This window comes from Zonotrichia albicollis, chromosome 1, assembly GCF_047830755.1.
Source record: "Zonotrichia albicollis isolate bZonAlb1 chromosome 1, bZonAlb1.hap1, whole genome shotgun sequence".
Taxonomy (NCBI): domain Eukaryota; kingdom Metazoa; phylum Chordata; class Aves; order Passeriformes; family Passerellidae; genus Zonotrichia; species Zonotrichia albicollis.
This window is the reverse complement of record NC_133819.1, coordinates 45,913,049-45,926,734: the sequence shown is the minus strand read 5'-3', so window position 1 is coordinate 45,926,734 and position 13,686 is coordinate 45,913,049. Positions and strand designations below refer to the sequence as shown.

Sequence of the window (13,686 nt, the reverse complement as noted above, 5' to 3'; positions counted from 1 at the left end):
TGGTCAGCTGGAAGGAGAGGGAATTACCCAGGAGGGATATGCCTGAAATGTTCCTTGAGCTGCACAGCAGCCCTTGGTGCAGTGAGGTCCCTGTGTGTCCTTCTGTGTGGGACCACAGCACTGCTGCCCCTCCCAAGCTCACACCCATCTCTGGCTGAAGCTGGTACCAACACAAGCTCCAATCCCTGGTCCAAGATGGGAACATCCCAATGGGTCCACAGCCATCCCAATGTGATAACATCACCAAAGCAAATCACACAGTCAATTTTCACCATCTTTATTGAATCACAATTAACTGCAATCAATGCAGCTGTGCCCTTAAGGCAGTTTAATTCCCTTAGCTTTATGGCATTTTTGCTCTTTACTTTAGAAGAACTGTGAAGCAATCAAGAAAGCAAGAAGTGCCCAGTGATGAGATGCATTTAGCAAGGCCAACATTTGCACGCTGCCAAGGCACTGATCCTACTCAGTGATGAAGATGCCCTTCTCTGTAGAGATGCCTTTGATCTGGTTGGAGATCAGCTTGGCTACAATTTTCTTCTCTCCTAGTCTTGTCGGAGTGCATACTATTTCAGACTTCATGATCCTGCCAGGCATTATGTCCCTGAGGACAAAGGAAAAACCAAAATAGTCCCATCATTAATTCAGGTTATTTGCCACTTTTGAATAATTTCTCTTAAAGAAATAGTCACTGCATGTGTTATTCCCCTTCCCCCATGACCAATTTGCAGCAAGTGGGGCCTGATGCCTGGTGGTCCCAGTGATCCTGGGGACCTTTCCTGGAGTTCCCTGTACTGCTGAAACACCAAATTCAGCTCTGAATGAAGCAGCTGTGCTCACACGTGTTGGGCAGCCCAGCAGGATCATGGGGGGAGTCCCTGCCATGCCCATCTGCCCTGAGCCTGTCAACTGCTGTGTGGGTCTTTCTGGCCAAATGTGGTGCAGTTTCAAACACAGCTGGCAAAGGTCCCTCTTACTGCAAATCCCCTAACTGCTTCTTCAAGGATATTTAAAAAAAAAACCCAAACAAAACAAACAGAGTCCTGCCATGGTAATTTCATTGGCTTATCTCCTTACCCCAGCTCAAATGTTGTCATCTTAAATATGCCCAAGCCCTCCACCAGCAGCTTGCAGTTTTCCAGGGTCACATTCAGCTTGTTCTTGAAGATGAATGCACAGTTGAAGTCATTGTACAGAGTGGCTGTTTCTGGCATCTAGCAGAGGAGGAAAGAGAGAAACAAATCCAAAGAGTTGGGATTAGAGGGGTAATAAAGATGCCAGAGCTGCTGCAGGTTTGCTCACCACCAGCATGGTAGGGGACAACCCCTTCATATCCTTTCCACCCACCCGAAGCACTGTGTTAGATGGGGCAGTAATGAAACTTTGATTTCATGACTGCTTTCAACCTTCAAATGAATGCTGAATAGCCAAATAAGATGCCAAGAACTGAACATCCTAGGAGGCAGCTGTCTGGGAGATTCCCCTGGGAATGCTAGCACCATCGTGGTGCTGCAGTGAGCAGAGCTTTAACCCTTGTCCTCCCAGAGCCCAGCTGGCAGCTGCCTCACCTGGACAGTGATGGGAGGATACTGGAATCTCATTGAGGTCTCCTTGGTGAGTTTGTCATTGGTTTCCTTGACCTCGGCAATGGCAGTGACAAGGATGAGCACTTCATCTTCCACAGAGGACAGTGTCTTCATGTATGCATCGGGTGCTATTTTCAGGGGGATCTGCATCTCTGCAGGAAAGAAAACACAGCTTGGTGTTTCATCACATGCCCAGGGATTGGGTGGTAAAGTCGGCAGGATGTGGCATGAGCTGTATTTGCTGAGACCATCCTGCTTTCCCTTCAGTCCCTGCGGGGGGAAGCCCTGGCTGAGGGGGTGGCACCTGGCACATGCAGCCCATGGGAAGGAGCTACCTTTGTGTCCTGCCCTGCTGGCAGCAACAGCATATGAGTGAAAACACTCAGTGCTCATCAACAGCAAAGATTTTTTTTTTTTTTGAGAGTGATTCATGCTAGGAATCAGCAAGGATTGTTAATTATTTATCACTCGTTAATCTCTTGTTTAGGTAATTTCAGTTACATGGCTTGGGATCAAAAATACAACCCAGGTTACTCAAAGATGTGCACAGCACAGCAGCCAACAGCTCCAGGGATCAGCCAGGCAGGCAGTCGTGAAGTGGGAATTTGCTTGGGCAAAGAATTCAGAAAATAACACTCACCAGCATCACCACCACCCAAATTAGAGTGGCAAACAGAACAACTAAAAAAGCCTGAAACTTCCAGCCATCTAAATCCTGTGAAGGATATGATCCACATGGATGCACACAAAGCCTGTGGTGACATCTTTGATGTTTAGACAGTGAGGACAGGAGGGAGATGCTTCAGCACACCTTGCTCATGCCATGAAAACCTCTGTCTGCCCACACTGATGTACTCCCAATCACCTCCTTGAAGCTGCAGCAGGGCCTTCATGTTTTGGTCCCTGCTACAGAGGGATCCCAGTCTGTAACTGAGACTTCAAATACAGTGAAGAGGGAGGTAGGTTCTAGGCAGGCAGTTTCTGCTCTTCACAGAGTACAGGGCCTACACTGGTCTAGAGTGGAGCCAGTACAAACCCCAGACTGCCACAGAACACAGCAAGCTTTCTGTGCTTACCAGATGGGCCTTCAAGAGTGATGATCTCCTTGACAGTTCCAAGATTGGCCTGAACGTCTCCAGTATAGTACTGCAGCTGGCAGGAGCCAATAAGGTCAACGGTCCAGTTCCCAGGAGCAGAGATCTTCACTGTGATGGCCATTTCCAGGGGATTGCCAGGATGCAAAGGTTCTGTATTGGTTATCTCCAGGTGGAGCCCAGTCTTGGTGACTGGCTCCTTCGGGACCAAAGGCTCGGTGTTGGCACCTATTCCCTGCACAGTCGAAGCGTAGCCTGAACGAGGCATCAACCCCGAAGGGCGTAGGAAGCTGTAAGCTCTTTGCATGGACATCCTTTCCTGTTTGGAGCCTGGATGAAGAGAAATATGGGTGACAGCTGTATCTCAGTCTTCTCACCCAGAGCTATCTTCCCTTTATTTATGCTTTTGCTGATAAGCAGAGAGGATGTCAGAGCACCTCCAGCCTCTGCTTAGGACAATTTCTTGGTCTATGCTACCATCAAATCTAGCTGTAGCATTCTGGCCTGGAAGAATTTCCCAGAAGAGACAATTTAGAGGATGGATACTTTTAAATATTTCAGCCTGATAGTTTCGCCCTCCTCACTGAGAAGGTTTTAACAATCTAGGACAACATGGCTGGATCTTGAGAACTGTGAGAAGGACATGTGGGATTTCTGTTTTCCAAAATGGTTTGGGGGAATGTAAAGACAAAATGAAGAAATGAAAAAATAAAGCCAAGGCCAGTGTGACACAAGGTCCATCACTCAGCCCATTTCTTTCACTGTCTGGAAACTTGCTTGTGTCCCTGAGGAGCAGCCTATAGGTGTCACTGCGGGTATGAGGATGCCTGGGAGCAGTGCTGCCTCCCGAGAGTCTCCAGGCTTTAGGCCGAGTTTGCCACTGCAACTGCTCCTGCAGTTTTCTCCTGGAAACCTGCTGTGGGGTGACCTGCAAGCTGGGGGTCTCCTCTCTGGCACTGTGTCAGAGGATGGGGGCAGTTACCTTCGGGATACTTGTACTCCTTGGTGATGTCTACCCGCCTGTTCTGCCCCACGGCTTTTGTGCTGATGTTCTTGCCGATGGCTTGGGTCTCCGTGCCGACCTTGAAGTATTTATCCTTGCCGTTCACCTTCTTGACCACCCAGTAGACCCTGTCAGCGTTCACCTCCGCGTACACGAACTTGGCGTCGTAGGGCAGGTACACATCTCCTTCCCGCACAGCCTTCACCGGGCAGGGCCCACACTGGAAACGACCTGCAAAGGGCATTCGATACCAGCTGCCTTCACAAACACCTGCTGTGGCTCCAGTTTTTGTGCCACCAGGAATCTGTGGCCATGGCAGTTGATGCTTAGCAGTAAACAGCCCTCCAACTCAGTAATGAACTCCAAACTCTCTCATTTATCCCAGAGCTGCTTAGGAATTTTTTATAGATGACCAAGGTCTGGTAGGAGCTTTTGAATGTTTCCCCTCACTTAGATAATTTTACGGTTAGAAAGCCAGAGCTGAGTTGGATAAAAGGAACGGAACATAATGATGCCTTGACCAAACACGAGCAATGTGTTTTAAAGAAGTAGATAAAATAGTAAAAAAGTAGGCCCACAGGATGCTAAACATAGCTGGAACCAGTGCATAAACAGATAATGAGGAATATGGTGGCTTTTGTGCAAATGTTACGTGACAAGAAACAACAGCACGTGCCCTAAGAGAAGTTCCAGGAAGGTCATCTGTAACGCTGGGGGTACTTGGTGAGTAAGACCACCAGGGACCCCTTCAGACGACTCCCAAGGACCATAAAAGGCCTTCCAGTAAGAGGCAGATGCAAGCAAATTCGTTCTAGAAGAAGCAATGTTTATGTACTAGCCATAAAGTTTACTCTAATGAATATGTACGATCATAATGGAATAAATACCTTGTTGTAAAATTTCATGATACACCCAATCAGAGGAAATACCCTCCAGGTATTTCAGTGTGCTGTAATAATGAATTTGAAGCTAATACTTCAAAATTGTGTTAGAAAGTTTCTTCCTTAGCCAATTTCAATAAGAGATTATTAAGTCAGCTGCATCCAGACACCTGTGTTTGATCTCTAGGCAATATTCCACTTTTTGCACTTCCCTGAGGATTATCCTTTTGGGTTTTTCCCACCTTCAAATTCCCTGAACCTGTGCAGGGAGTTTCAGTGGTCACTCCTCTCATCTACCAATGAAAAGGCTCATGACCACAATGATTTAGATGTCCTCTAACCCCTGAAACAAAATTCACATTCCCACATGGTTGGTTTTGTGCTTGCCAAGAAATGCTGCTCCTTCCATCCTGGGCTGAGGGGGCAGGAGCGCTGTTTCACAGTGTCACTGCCCTGGTGCATGAAGCTGTGTGTGGGGAGTACCTGGTTTGCTGACTGGGAAGCATGTTTTACACACAAAATGTCCCTGTCTCCCTCAGGAGTTGCAGAAGAGCCTCTCTAGGCAAATCTTACCTTGACTTTGCTCCTGAGGGGTTGAATCAATTGCCTGCCAGCCACTAAACCCATCTGGTATGTCTGTTCTCTTCATCCAGGCATCATTCCACACATGGAAGTTCCTGAGTACATTTGGGTTGGAAAGAGGAGGAGTGAGTTGTTACAGCCTGAAGAGTCACGGTCTCCTCCCTTAATCCTTTAGTAAGGGCAGATTTAATGGGTACTTGCAGGTAACCCTGTGAAACCCCTGGCTTTCTCTCTCTCTCTCTCCCTCCTGGGCAGCAAACCCCAAGCAGTAGTGAAATTCTCAAAGGAATTGCTGGGGCTGGGAAATGGGGCACTGCAAGGCAGCACAGGGCATAGGAATTGTTAGCCCCACTTGGCAGTACCAGACAGAGTCGAAGGACAACGAGTTCAGCTTTTCTCCTTTTTCGTTCAGGTAAACATCAACCCTCAGGTTCTCCTCCGTGTCGTGGGCCGAGTCGAAGGTGCTCACACAGCGGCATGGCACCCCCAGGCAACGCATGACTGCAGCACAGACAGACAAAACACAGGGTCACAAAATCCCTCAGCCTGGCAGGCATCCACTCACCTGACCCCTCTGCCCACCCAGGCTCATCTAGAGCAGGTGTTCAGGACTCTGTCCAGATGGCTTTTGAACATCTCCAAGGATGTAGATTCCACAGCCTCTCTGTGCCAGTACTTGGTCACCCTCACAGTGACAAAAGCTGTTTTCTCAGGTTCAGACAGAACCTCCCATGTTTCAGGCTGTGCCTATCACCACGTTGGGTGTCAGTGAAAAGAGCCTGTCTGTGCCCCACTCCTTCCTGTCAGGTATTTACACACAAGGATCACACCCCCAAAGGCTTCTCTTCTGTCTGAGCAGTCCTGGCTCCCTCAGCCTCTCCTTACAGACAGACCCTGGCACCTCTGTGGCTCAGAGGCACAGTGATTTGGCTTACTAGCACAGTAATTGGGGTGTCAGAGAAGGGAGGCAGGTCATGTTCACTGCTCACCTGTGTTGAGGACTCCTGCAAAGACCCAGCACTGGCCATAACGCACCGGCTTCTTGGTTTTGTAGTACTTCTGCAAAATTGACACACTCCCAATCCAATCCATAGGGGATGTTCCACTGACGTAGTTCCCTGACCAGTTCCCCAGCAGGACTCCGCTGTCATCGTTGGCATTAACCTGTGGCCACACACACACGCAGAAAAATTAAGGGATGAGGCTGAATGAGGCTTAAACTCCACGGTCTCTGCCTGCCCTGTGGCTTCCCTGGTGCTCCACAGGCATGTGGGACCCCTCAAGGCTGCTGGTCCTGGCTGGGGGGTCCCCTGGTTAGAAACTCCACCTGGATATCTAGAGGGAGGTGGCAACCCTGCTCAGGGCAGTAAAGATTAACTCTGCATCCTGTGTCTTAGGCCACAGGGCTCCAAAAGGGTCCCAGCACAGAGAGTGGCTACCCACCCAAAACACAACCCTTGTGTTGGCCCCACCAACACAGCTGATGAGGAAGGACAACCACTGGGGCAGCTGCAAGCTTTGGAGATGGGAACATGCTATATTTTTGTTTGCCTTTTCCCTCCACCCCAAAGCGCCTCTGTCTCTTTGCTTGCAGTTTCCCAAAGGAATCCCTTTCAGATGCCTCCTGAAATGGTATTCATGGTCCCAGGGAAAGAAGAGCAAGTAAGGACGAGGGAAGATATGAAGGAGCAAAGCACTTCACTGAGAGAGGCTTACCAAAGCAGACATGGCTCTGGACACATGTGCAGGATCCCTTCTCTGATCCAGGCTGAGCTTGCTTTTGTCCAGCAGATACATGCAGGCATCCAAGACAAATTCCTCAAACTGTTTTGGGGAGAAAACAGAGATATTTTTATATGCTGCTCTAAAACAGAATTTGCTTGTTATATTGAATTTCCAAGGCTGTGGGCCTTCCCAAAGCTGTTCTCTCCAAACAAGGGCTAAAATGAAACCCAGCCTTGTAAGACAAAAGGCTGTCTCGAGTGTCTTGCAAACACAGTTGGAACCTGACCCAGCAATCTTTACTCCTGTGCACAAAAGTCACCAACGTCAACTCCCTGCAACTCTGCAAATTACTCACAAGAGTAATGAAATTTTAAGATCTCTACTGATATTTAGTCTATTGACATAGGCACAAAATGAACCTTGGAAAAAAGAAAGGTATGTAAATGCTAATTATTACAACAAAGATTCATAATTAGCAATTGCTGATAAAGCTCCCTGAGGTCCAGTTCACAAAGATGTCAAACATATGATCCAATGCAGCTTGTCAGAATCAATATCAATTCTCATTGCTTAACAGCAGGATAAATATTAGGATAGGAACAGCCCTGCAGATGATGCCCTTTGGCCCCTTTAGTGTAAAGGCATCAGTGTGAGCACCTTTGGGCTATGTATGCCCTGCAGATACATACTCTGCAGATAGCCTGCAAAAATTGTGGATTTATAAAACAAAACAAAACAAAACAAAACAAAACAGAAAAAACCCCAGGTTTGAATGGTTTTTGCTGGAGATTTCTGTCTGGATAGCACACAGCTGTCAGTGAAGGCACCACTTGAAAGGTGATAACGTCTGCCAGTAATTTTACCCTCTTTATTCCCGACTATGATGCAACAGGTAAATCAGATTTTTTTTTCCCCATCAGCCCTCTCCATGTCTCATTAGCTGACTAACAGCACCTACAGTTGCATGAGAGCAGGAATTCCCTTATGGGAATTTTTTCAGTCAGAAATATCCTGTTCCCAGTTTCCACATCCTTTACCAGGGGAGTTGGATCATCTGATTATAAATGTGCCACTTAACCCCACTCTCCAGCTGTGGGTGGGGAACACACATAGGCACACAGGTTATTCTAAGCAGGTGAGCCCTCCCAGTGAAGCTGGCAGGGTCATTCCAGCACTTTGAGCTATTCATGGGCTCCATGCTGAAGGGATGAAGAAGGACAATAGGGCTGACACGACAGCTGTGTTTTACCTGCCCGAAATTCCAGGGCCTGTCGTAGATGCTGTATGCAGACCCAACATAGATGGTGCCAGTGTCGTTGAGAACGTATTCCTCCTTCTCTGCATCATCGGACATGTAGACAACATCATCTGCAGAAAAAAATCCCTCAGATGTCAGGTGGTTTGCACACCCTGTATGAAATCTTCCATGGAAAGCTAAACTGGGGTAACCAAGGATCTGCACATTCACGCCAACAGAAGACCATGCAGCATCCCCATTTTTTTGCTCCTATCATGAAAGGATTTCCAATAAGACTAATCTTTAATTTCCCCCTGTAGGTCCATTGCTATGTGACCACTCTTCTATTATTGCAAAAATCTTACTAGTGAACACTGTGGAGTACTAGGAAAGCAGCAGAGAGAACTGGGGAACTGATGCCCACCAACCACACAATTTATTATTCTGGTTATTTTTTTCTGGATCTTAAGCCAACACAATTCTCTCAGTTAATCAGGGAAACAGAGAGGGATGATACAGAGGTGCAAACAGATGTGACAGATAGATGTCCCTCTATGTCCCAGCACTGGAGAATATCCAATGAGAAGCTGGCTCATTGCTATTGCCCAGCTTCCCACTGTCTCCATGAGGATGCTGCTTACAGTGTTTTATGGGGAAAAAGCAATGTATGTAAGAAAGAGAATAGGGAAAATATGAGGCAAAATTCCATCTGGGACAATCCCTGCTAGGAGTAATTATCACTCCCAGTTGCAAGACCACTCACCTTCACACCAAGGATTGAACAAAAGGTAGACAACACCTTTTTCAGGCTTGTAAATGTTACTGCCAGTCTTCACTTGCAGGTTGTATATTCCCACAGGGGCATTGGGCGCGCTGGTGACGGACAGCAGGCACTGAGGAGACAACAAGGAGAGACAGCATGAGGGACACCCCACCATGGCTACATGCACGGCACAAACATGGTGCCACAGAGCTGGCACAAGTGGCAAAGCTGGGGGCCATGCAGATCCCTGTGGGGAAAGAGGGGAAGGCAATGGGATAGAGCAAAGCCTGCCTGTGCATGGGGGGATCAATGAAATAAGCAGGACAAGGCTGCTGCTCATCTAAAATCACAGAACTAAAGGAAAGCAGGATGGGGGTATGAGGATGCTTTGCTCTGTAGCTTCTGATGGGCTTGGTACTGGGCATTGGGCCCCTTGCCCACAAGCTTTACCTCTTTGCCTTTCCTCTCAACCATGGAGATTTTCCACCCATTGAAATCCTCCTTCTCTGGTTTCAGCGACAGCAGGCTCCCCCTGTTTTTCATTGGACTTTCACCTGGAAACAAACGCAAGACAATATGTGTGAGGGTTGCACAGGTCTGCAATGCCTGTGCAGTGCCAGGAAGAGACAGCTGGATGCTCCTGGGGCTCTCTGGCTTTCCCTGGTGGCCGAAGAGGGACCCTGCTTACCGATGCCAAAGCGCAGGGTCAGCTTGTCGGCAGCCCTGAGCTCCCTGCTGAGGCTGACCTGCACCTGGAAGGGCTGCCCGCGCCGCACCACCAGGCTCTGGATGTTGTAGCCATCCGTGTGGTGCTGCCGCGTGTTCTGGCTCTTCAGAAAGTCAACCCCAGTGACCTTCAGACTGCTCTCTGGAAAAACATCAGGAGAAAGGAGAAAGAAGAGTTGGTGATTTTCTCAGTAAAAACAGTTTTCTTTTTCTTAATGCAGCTCGGTGAGTCATCAAAATATCTAGAGTAACAAGAGATCTAGCAAAATACAATATAAAATCAAATCAAATATTAAAAAAAAATTTAAACAATTTGCAGAAACTACCCAGAGGTGAACCTCAGACCCCCTGGGCAGACATGGAGGGAGAAGGAGGAGGCAGAACCATGTTACAGCAGCTCAGGGCCAGACAGTCAGAGGGCAAGGCAGGAACTTGTCCCTGATCTGGATGGGTTGCTGTAGAACACTCACCACAGAGCACTGCTCCCCTTCAGGGGGACTGCTTTTCCCATTTGGCTTCAGCAGATATTCACCCCCCAGCAAGAATCCCTTGCAAACGCCTTGCTCCCATTCATTCCCAACACAGCAGCTGATTTTTAAGACACAATATTTAAAATGACTGCCTCCTCTCCTGCAACTGTGGATGGGATCAGGGCAAGGAAAAGCCTCAGCATCTCTGTGCCCAGTGGTTCAGGGCTGTAGCATAGGAGTGGAACTCCGAGAGGCACAACCTAGTGCTACACCTGAGCAAAAAGAAAGCCCTCAGCTTTGAACAATGATGGAGATTTGGGGGTCACTGCATCAGGCTTTGGCAGGCTGCCCAGTTGTGACAAGAAAAGCCAGAGCATGCTGGAATGTGGCTGAGCTGTATTTCTTCAGGAGCGTTTATGTCTTGTACCTGCCCATCAAATATCCTCAAAGGATGAATTCTGTGTGAACAGCAGGGAGTAACAATACCTCATAAGCACTCTTCTCATGAGTGATTCAGATGAAGACATGGGAGAGGCAAAAACGGGTTACGGTAACTTTGATATTAGCAAGTCAAAAGCATAATGGTTGAAGAGATTATTTCACCAAATGTCTTGACAGATTTGCATGGTACCTGGCAACAATGTTATTATCAACAAGAACCATCCCTAACACAGAAGAGGCTGGAATCTGCTGGTAGCTAGTGTGGCGTGAGAGATGCCACATGCAGGGCTAGTCCCAGGGCAGGCTGAAATCAGCAGCACACTTCTTACTGCAACCTGTGCAGCGACTGCAGCCCTGAGTAGACAGAACCAACCACCCATGGATCCCCACCATATCTCTGTGTATTTCTTCTTTGTAAATATATATACCATATTTATCTTCATTACATACCAGATATAACTGGCACAACAAATAGACTTAAAATTGACCAGCATCTTTTGTTAACCAGCTTAATATTTGAGTGCTTTTTTGTTTGCTTGCAGCATGCCAGTAGCCAGCCTTGGGCTGACATTTTGCGCAATGGGGTGTGTGTGCATTTATGTCAAAAAATTTCAGCTGGAGGTAGCTACTTAACCCTCTTGAGGACAAAGAGGAAGTGCATCTTCCTCAGCATTAAGAAAGCTCCAAACATTAAAGTTGCTCAACCTTGTTCTTTATGGAAAACCCTGGCGCTGGGCTGAGAAGACACCAGAAAGCCTTGGTCCTGGGAGAGGGATGCAAAGGGACATGAGAGTTGAACACAAAGGATAACTGTAGGAAAGGGCCCAAGGAAATCCATCTATACAGCATTTCTTAACTTAGGGACTGCATATCCACCCCATTTCTGGACATCAGCAGTGCTGTTGAGGATGCACAGGGAAGAATCACTGACAACAGCTGCCCTAGAACACGGCCTGACCGTGCTGAGCACTGTGCCAAAGACCTGTCTCCACTCAGCTGCCCGTCAGTTGTGCAGTGTTTATTCCTGTGCAAACACACCTGCGATACCCTGTGACCTGACTGGCACGGTGTCCTGTGCCAAGGAATGCCTCAGTGTGAGCCAGTGGCGCACCCATCACCACATCCCAGGGGGCTTGGCCACAGCTTGCCTTCCCCGGGCAGCCCTCACCTGCTGCTTTTGTCTTCCTGCCCTGCTTCCTGCCCTGGGCATGGAGCTGGGCCCCCACACACCCTGAGTCTGGCTGCCTGCAGGCACCTTTGTGTGCCAACACGGAAATTCATGATTTACAGAAGAGCTGAGTATACCTAGAACATGCAGGACAGAGGCTCAGGCTGTGAGAGGCAGTCCTGCTTGTGCTCATTCCTGGGCCAGGACAGAAGCAAGCCCAAACCTCAAATCCTGTCAGATTTCTTTTCTTTTCTTAATAGAAAAAAAAAAAAAAAAAAACCAACAAGGCAGTATTTTGTTGCCTATTTCTATGATTTATCCTTTATAATCTCCTTTCTACATTAACCCACAAGCCCCATTGCATCACTGCCTGCCTGGAGAGATGTTCAGAGCTTCAAGAGAAGAGTGATCAAAGATGGGTACCTTGTCACTGGTAAGTATGTGGGGCCTTCTTTCCCTTATGATGACGTGATGGGGTTTAAAAAAACCTATCAACATGGAGCAGGGTACTTATAGTATGTCTGGCTTCAGTGGGAACAAGGGCTGCTCAGAATGACAGAAGGGAATTGGGATGAAAATAGCAGTTTCTCAAGAGAGAGCATAATTTGGATACCTGCGCTTACTCCTGATTTTTGCCCAGCCTCCAGGCAAACACTCATGCACATCCCAGAGATGTGAGATCACATCCCAAAGATGCTGCAGTCCAAGACTTCTTGGAAAATTTCAACTCATACGCACTCAGAGCACAGAGGTTTGAGACTGAGGGACTCAGAGCGGTGTTAAAACATCCCTCCCCTCCTGAAAGCCATGGAGACCTGCTCCCAACTCTGCTGGGGCTCCACCCAGCCCACATGGGCATCTGCTCAGCTACATCCCAAACCCCAGGGGTTCTGGACATTCTGGGGCTGGGCTGGGCAGTGGTGCTGGTTCTGCAGCTGTTGCAGGAGTGACCCAGGCACCTTTCTAGGCAGGTGCAGGAACTCCTGACAACAGGGCAGGCAGGACAGCCATGGGACAGAGCTCAAGCCCAAATAAATCCTCCTTTTGATTATTTTGAAACTTCCTTCAGATGCTATCAGCCATCACTAAAAAGCAATAATCTACATGATAAAGTAGCCTGAAAGAAAGAAATTATTTTAACATTGATGTTGAACACATTTAAAAGAGCTGCATTTCTTTCCCTTTATCACTGACAGAACCAGATATCTACAGGTTGAAGAACAGTGGTGAAAAATGAGCTGTATCTTGCAGTTAGTTTACCAATCTGTCAAAAACAGAATTTGCACAGCTAGAGCAAACTGATCCCCTGTGAGCAGCGCTGGCATCAAAACTTCTTTCCTCAAGGTGTCACCCATAGCAATCAGAGAGCTGAAAACCTCTGGAGCTGCAATTCTCCCTGCAGGAGACTTGCCAAACTTCACACCTAACATATGTCAAGCATTAAGAACTCACCAGTGTTGCTGAACATGGTTCTTGTCAGAGTTTCTACCCGAGATGCTTGCAGTGCCAGCAGCTTCCAAACACCTGAGCAGTCTCTGCCACTTGCTTCTGAGTGTGGAGAAGGAAGACAGGCTGCCCTTTTTATCTGTGTGTTGCTCTGAGGTGTCAGCAGGTCCACTGCCAAGGGGTGGTGTTTCGAGAAAGGAAGTTCCCGTGGAAAAAAAAAAAAAAGACTACAACTCCCTCTGCACATAGTCAGACCCTGAAAAACAGCGAAACTTAAATCCCGACTCACATGGAAGGTGAATTTGCATAATCAGATGACAAGTGGACAGACCCTTCACTGACAAACAGTAAAATCATGGGCTAGGTGAGTAACAAGAATTCACCTGTGCCCTAATATCCAGGTCACCAGGACTGCAACTCCAGGGCTAACTTTACAAGGAGGCACACAAACATTTAATCCTTAGGAGAACAGAATTCCCCATTAGGACCAGTCTAACATGCTTATAAGTTAATGAGGTTTCTGTCATCACATTTGGGACAGAAATACTTGGAGCCATGGGCTAA

The 13,686-nt window shown here is 47.7% G+C and overlaps 1 protein-coding gene across 2 annotated transcripts; it reads right to left on the bottom strand.

Moving 5' to 3' along the window:
• Positions 1-297: 297 nt before the first annotated feature.
• TGM4 (transglutaminase 4) lies at positions 298-13,332 on the bottom strand. 2 transcript variants are annotated; one of them, XM_005485842.4, is made up of 14 exons: positions 13,129-13,332; positions 9,560-9,739; positions 9,322-9,425; positions 8,872-9,001; positions 8,121-8,239; positions 6,863-6,970; positions 6,136-6,310; positions 5,509-5,647; positions 5,138-5,241; positions 3,663-3,914; positions 2,663-3,010; positions 1,569-1,738; positions 1,078-1,214; positions 298-604 (listed from the first exon to the last, which is right to left on the bottom strand). In XM_005485842.4, exons 1-14 carry the CDS (start codon positions 13,142-13,144, stop codon positions 463-465), a joined length of 2,124 nt encoding a protein of 707 aa, XP_005485899.1. In that variant the 5' UTR covers positions 13,145-13,332; the 3' UTR covers positions 298-462. The 2 variants fall into 2 exon arrangements, with proteins under 2 accessions (XP_005485899.1, XP_074396208.1); XM_074540107.1 differs by lacking the exon at positions 13,129-13,332 and adding an exon at positions 10,068-11,847 and having other exon boundaries at positions 302-604.
• Between the last annotated feature and the right edge of the window lie 354 nt (positions 13,333-13,686).

Excerpts from the sequence above, each read along its gene's own strand:
- TGM4 (XM_005485842.4), bottom strand. Across the intron at positions 6,311-6,862 it reads CCAGAGCCATGTCTGCTTTG|GTTAATGCCAACGATGACAG; the intron begins GTAAGCCTCTCT and ends GTGTGGCCACAG. Across the intron at positions 1,215-1,568 it reads ATCCTCCCATCACTGTCCAG|ATGCCAGAAACAGCCACTCT; the intron begins GTGAGGCAGCTG and ends CTCCTCTGCTAG.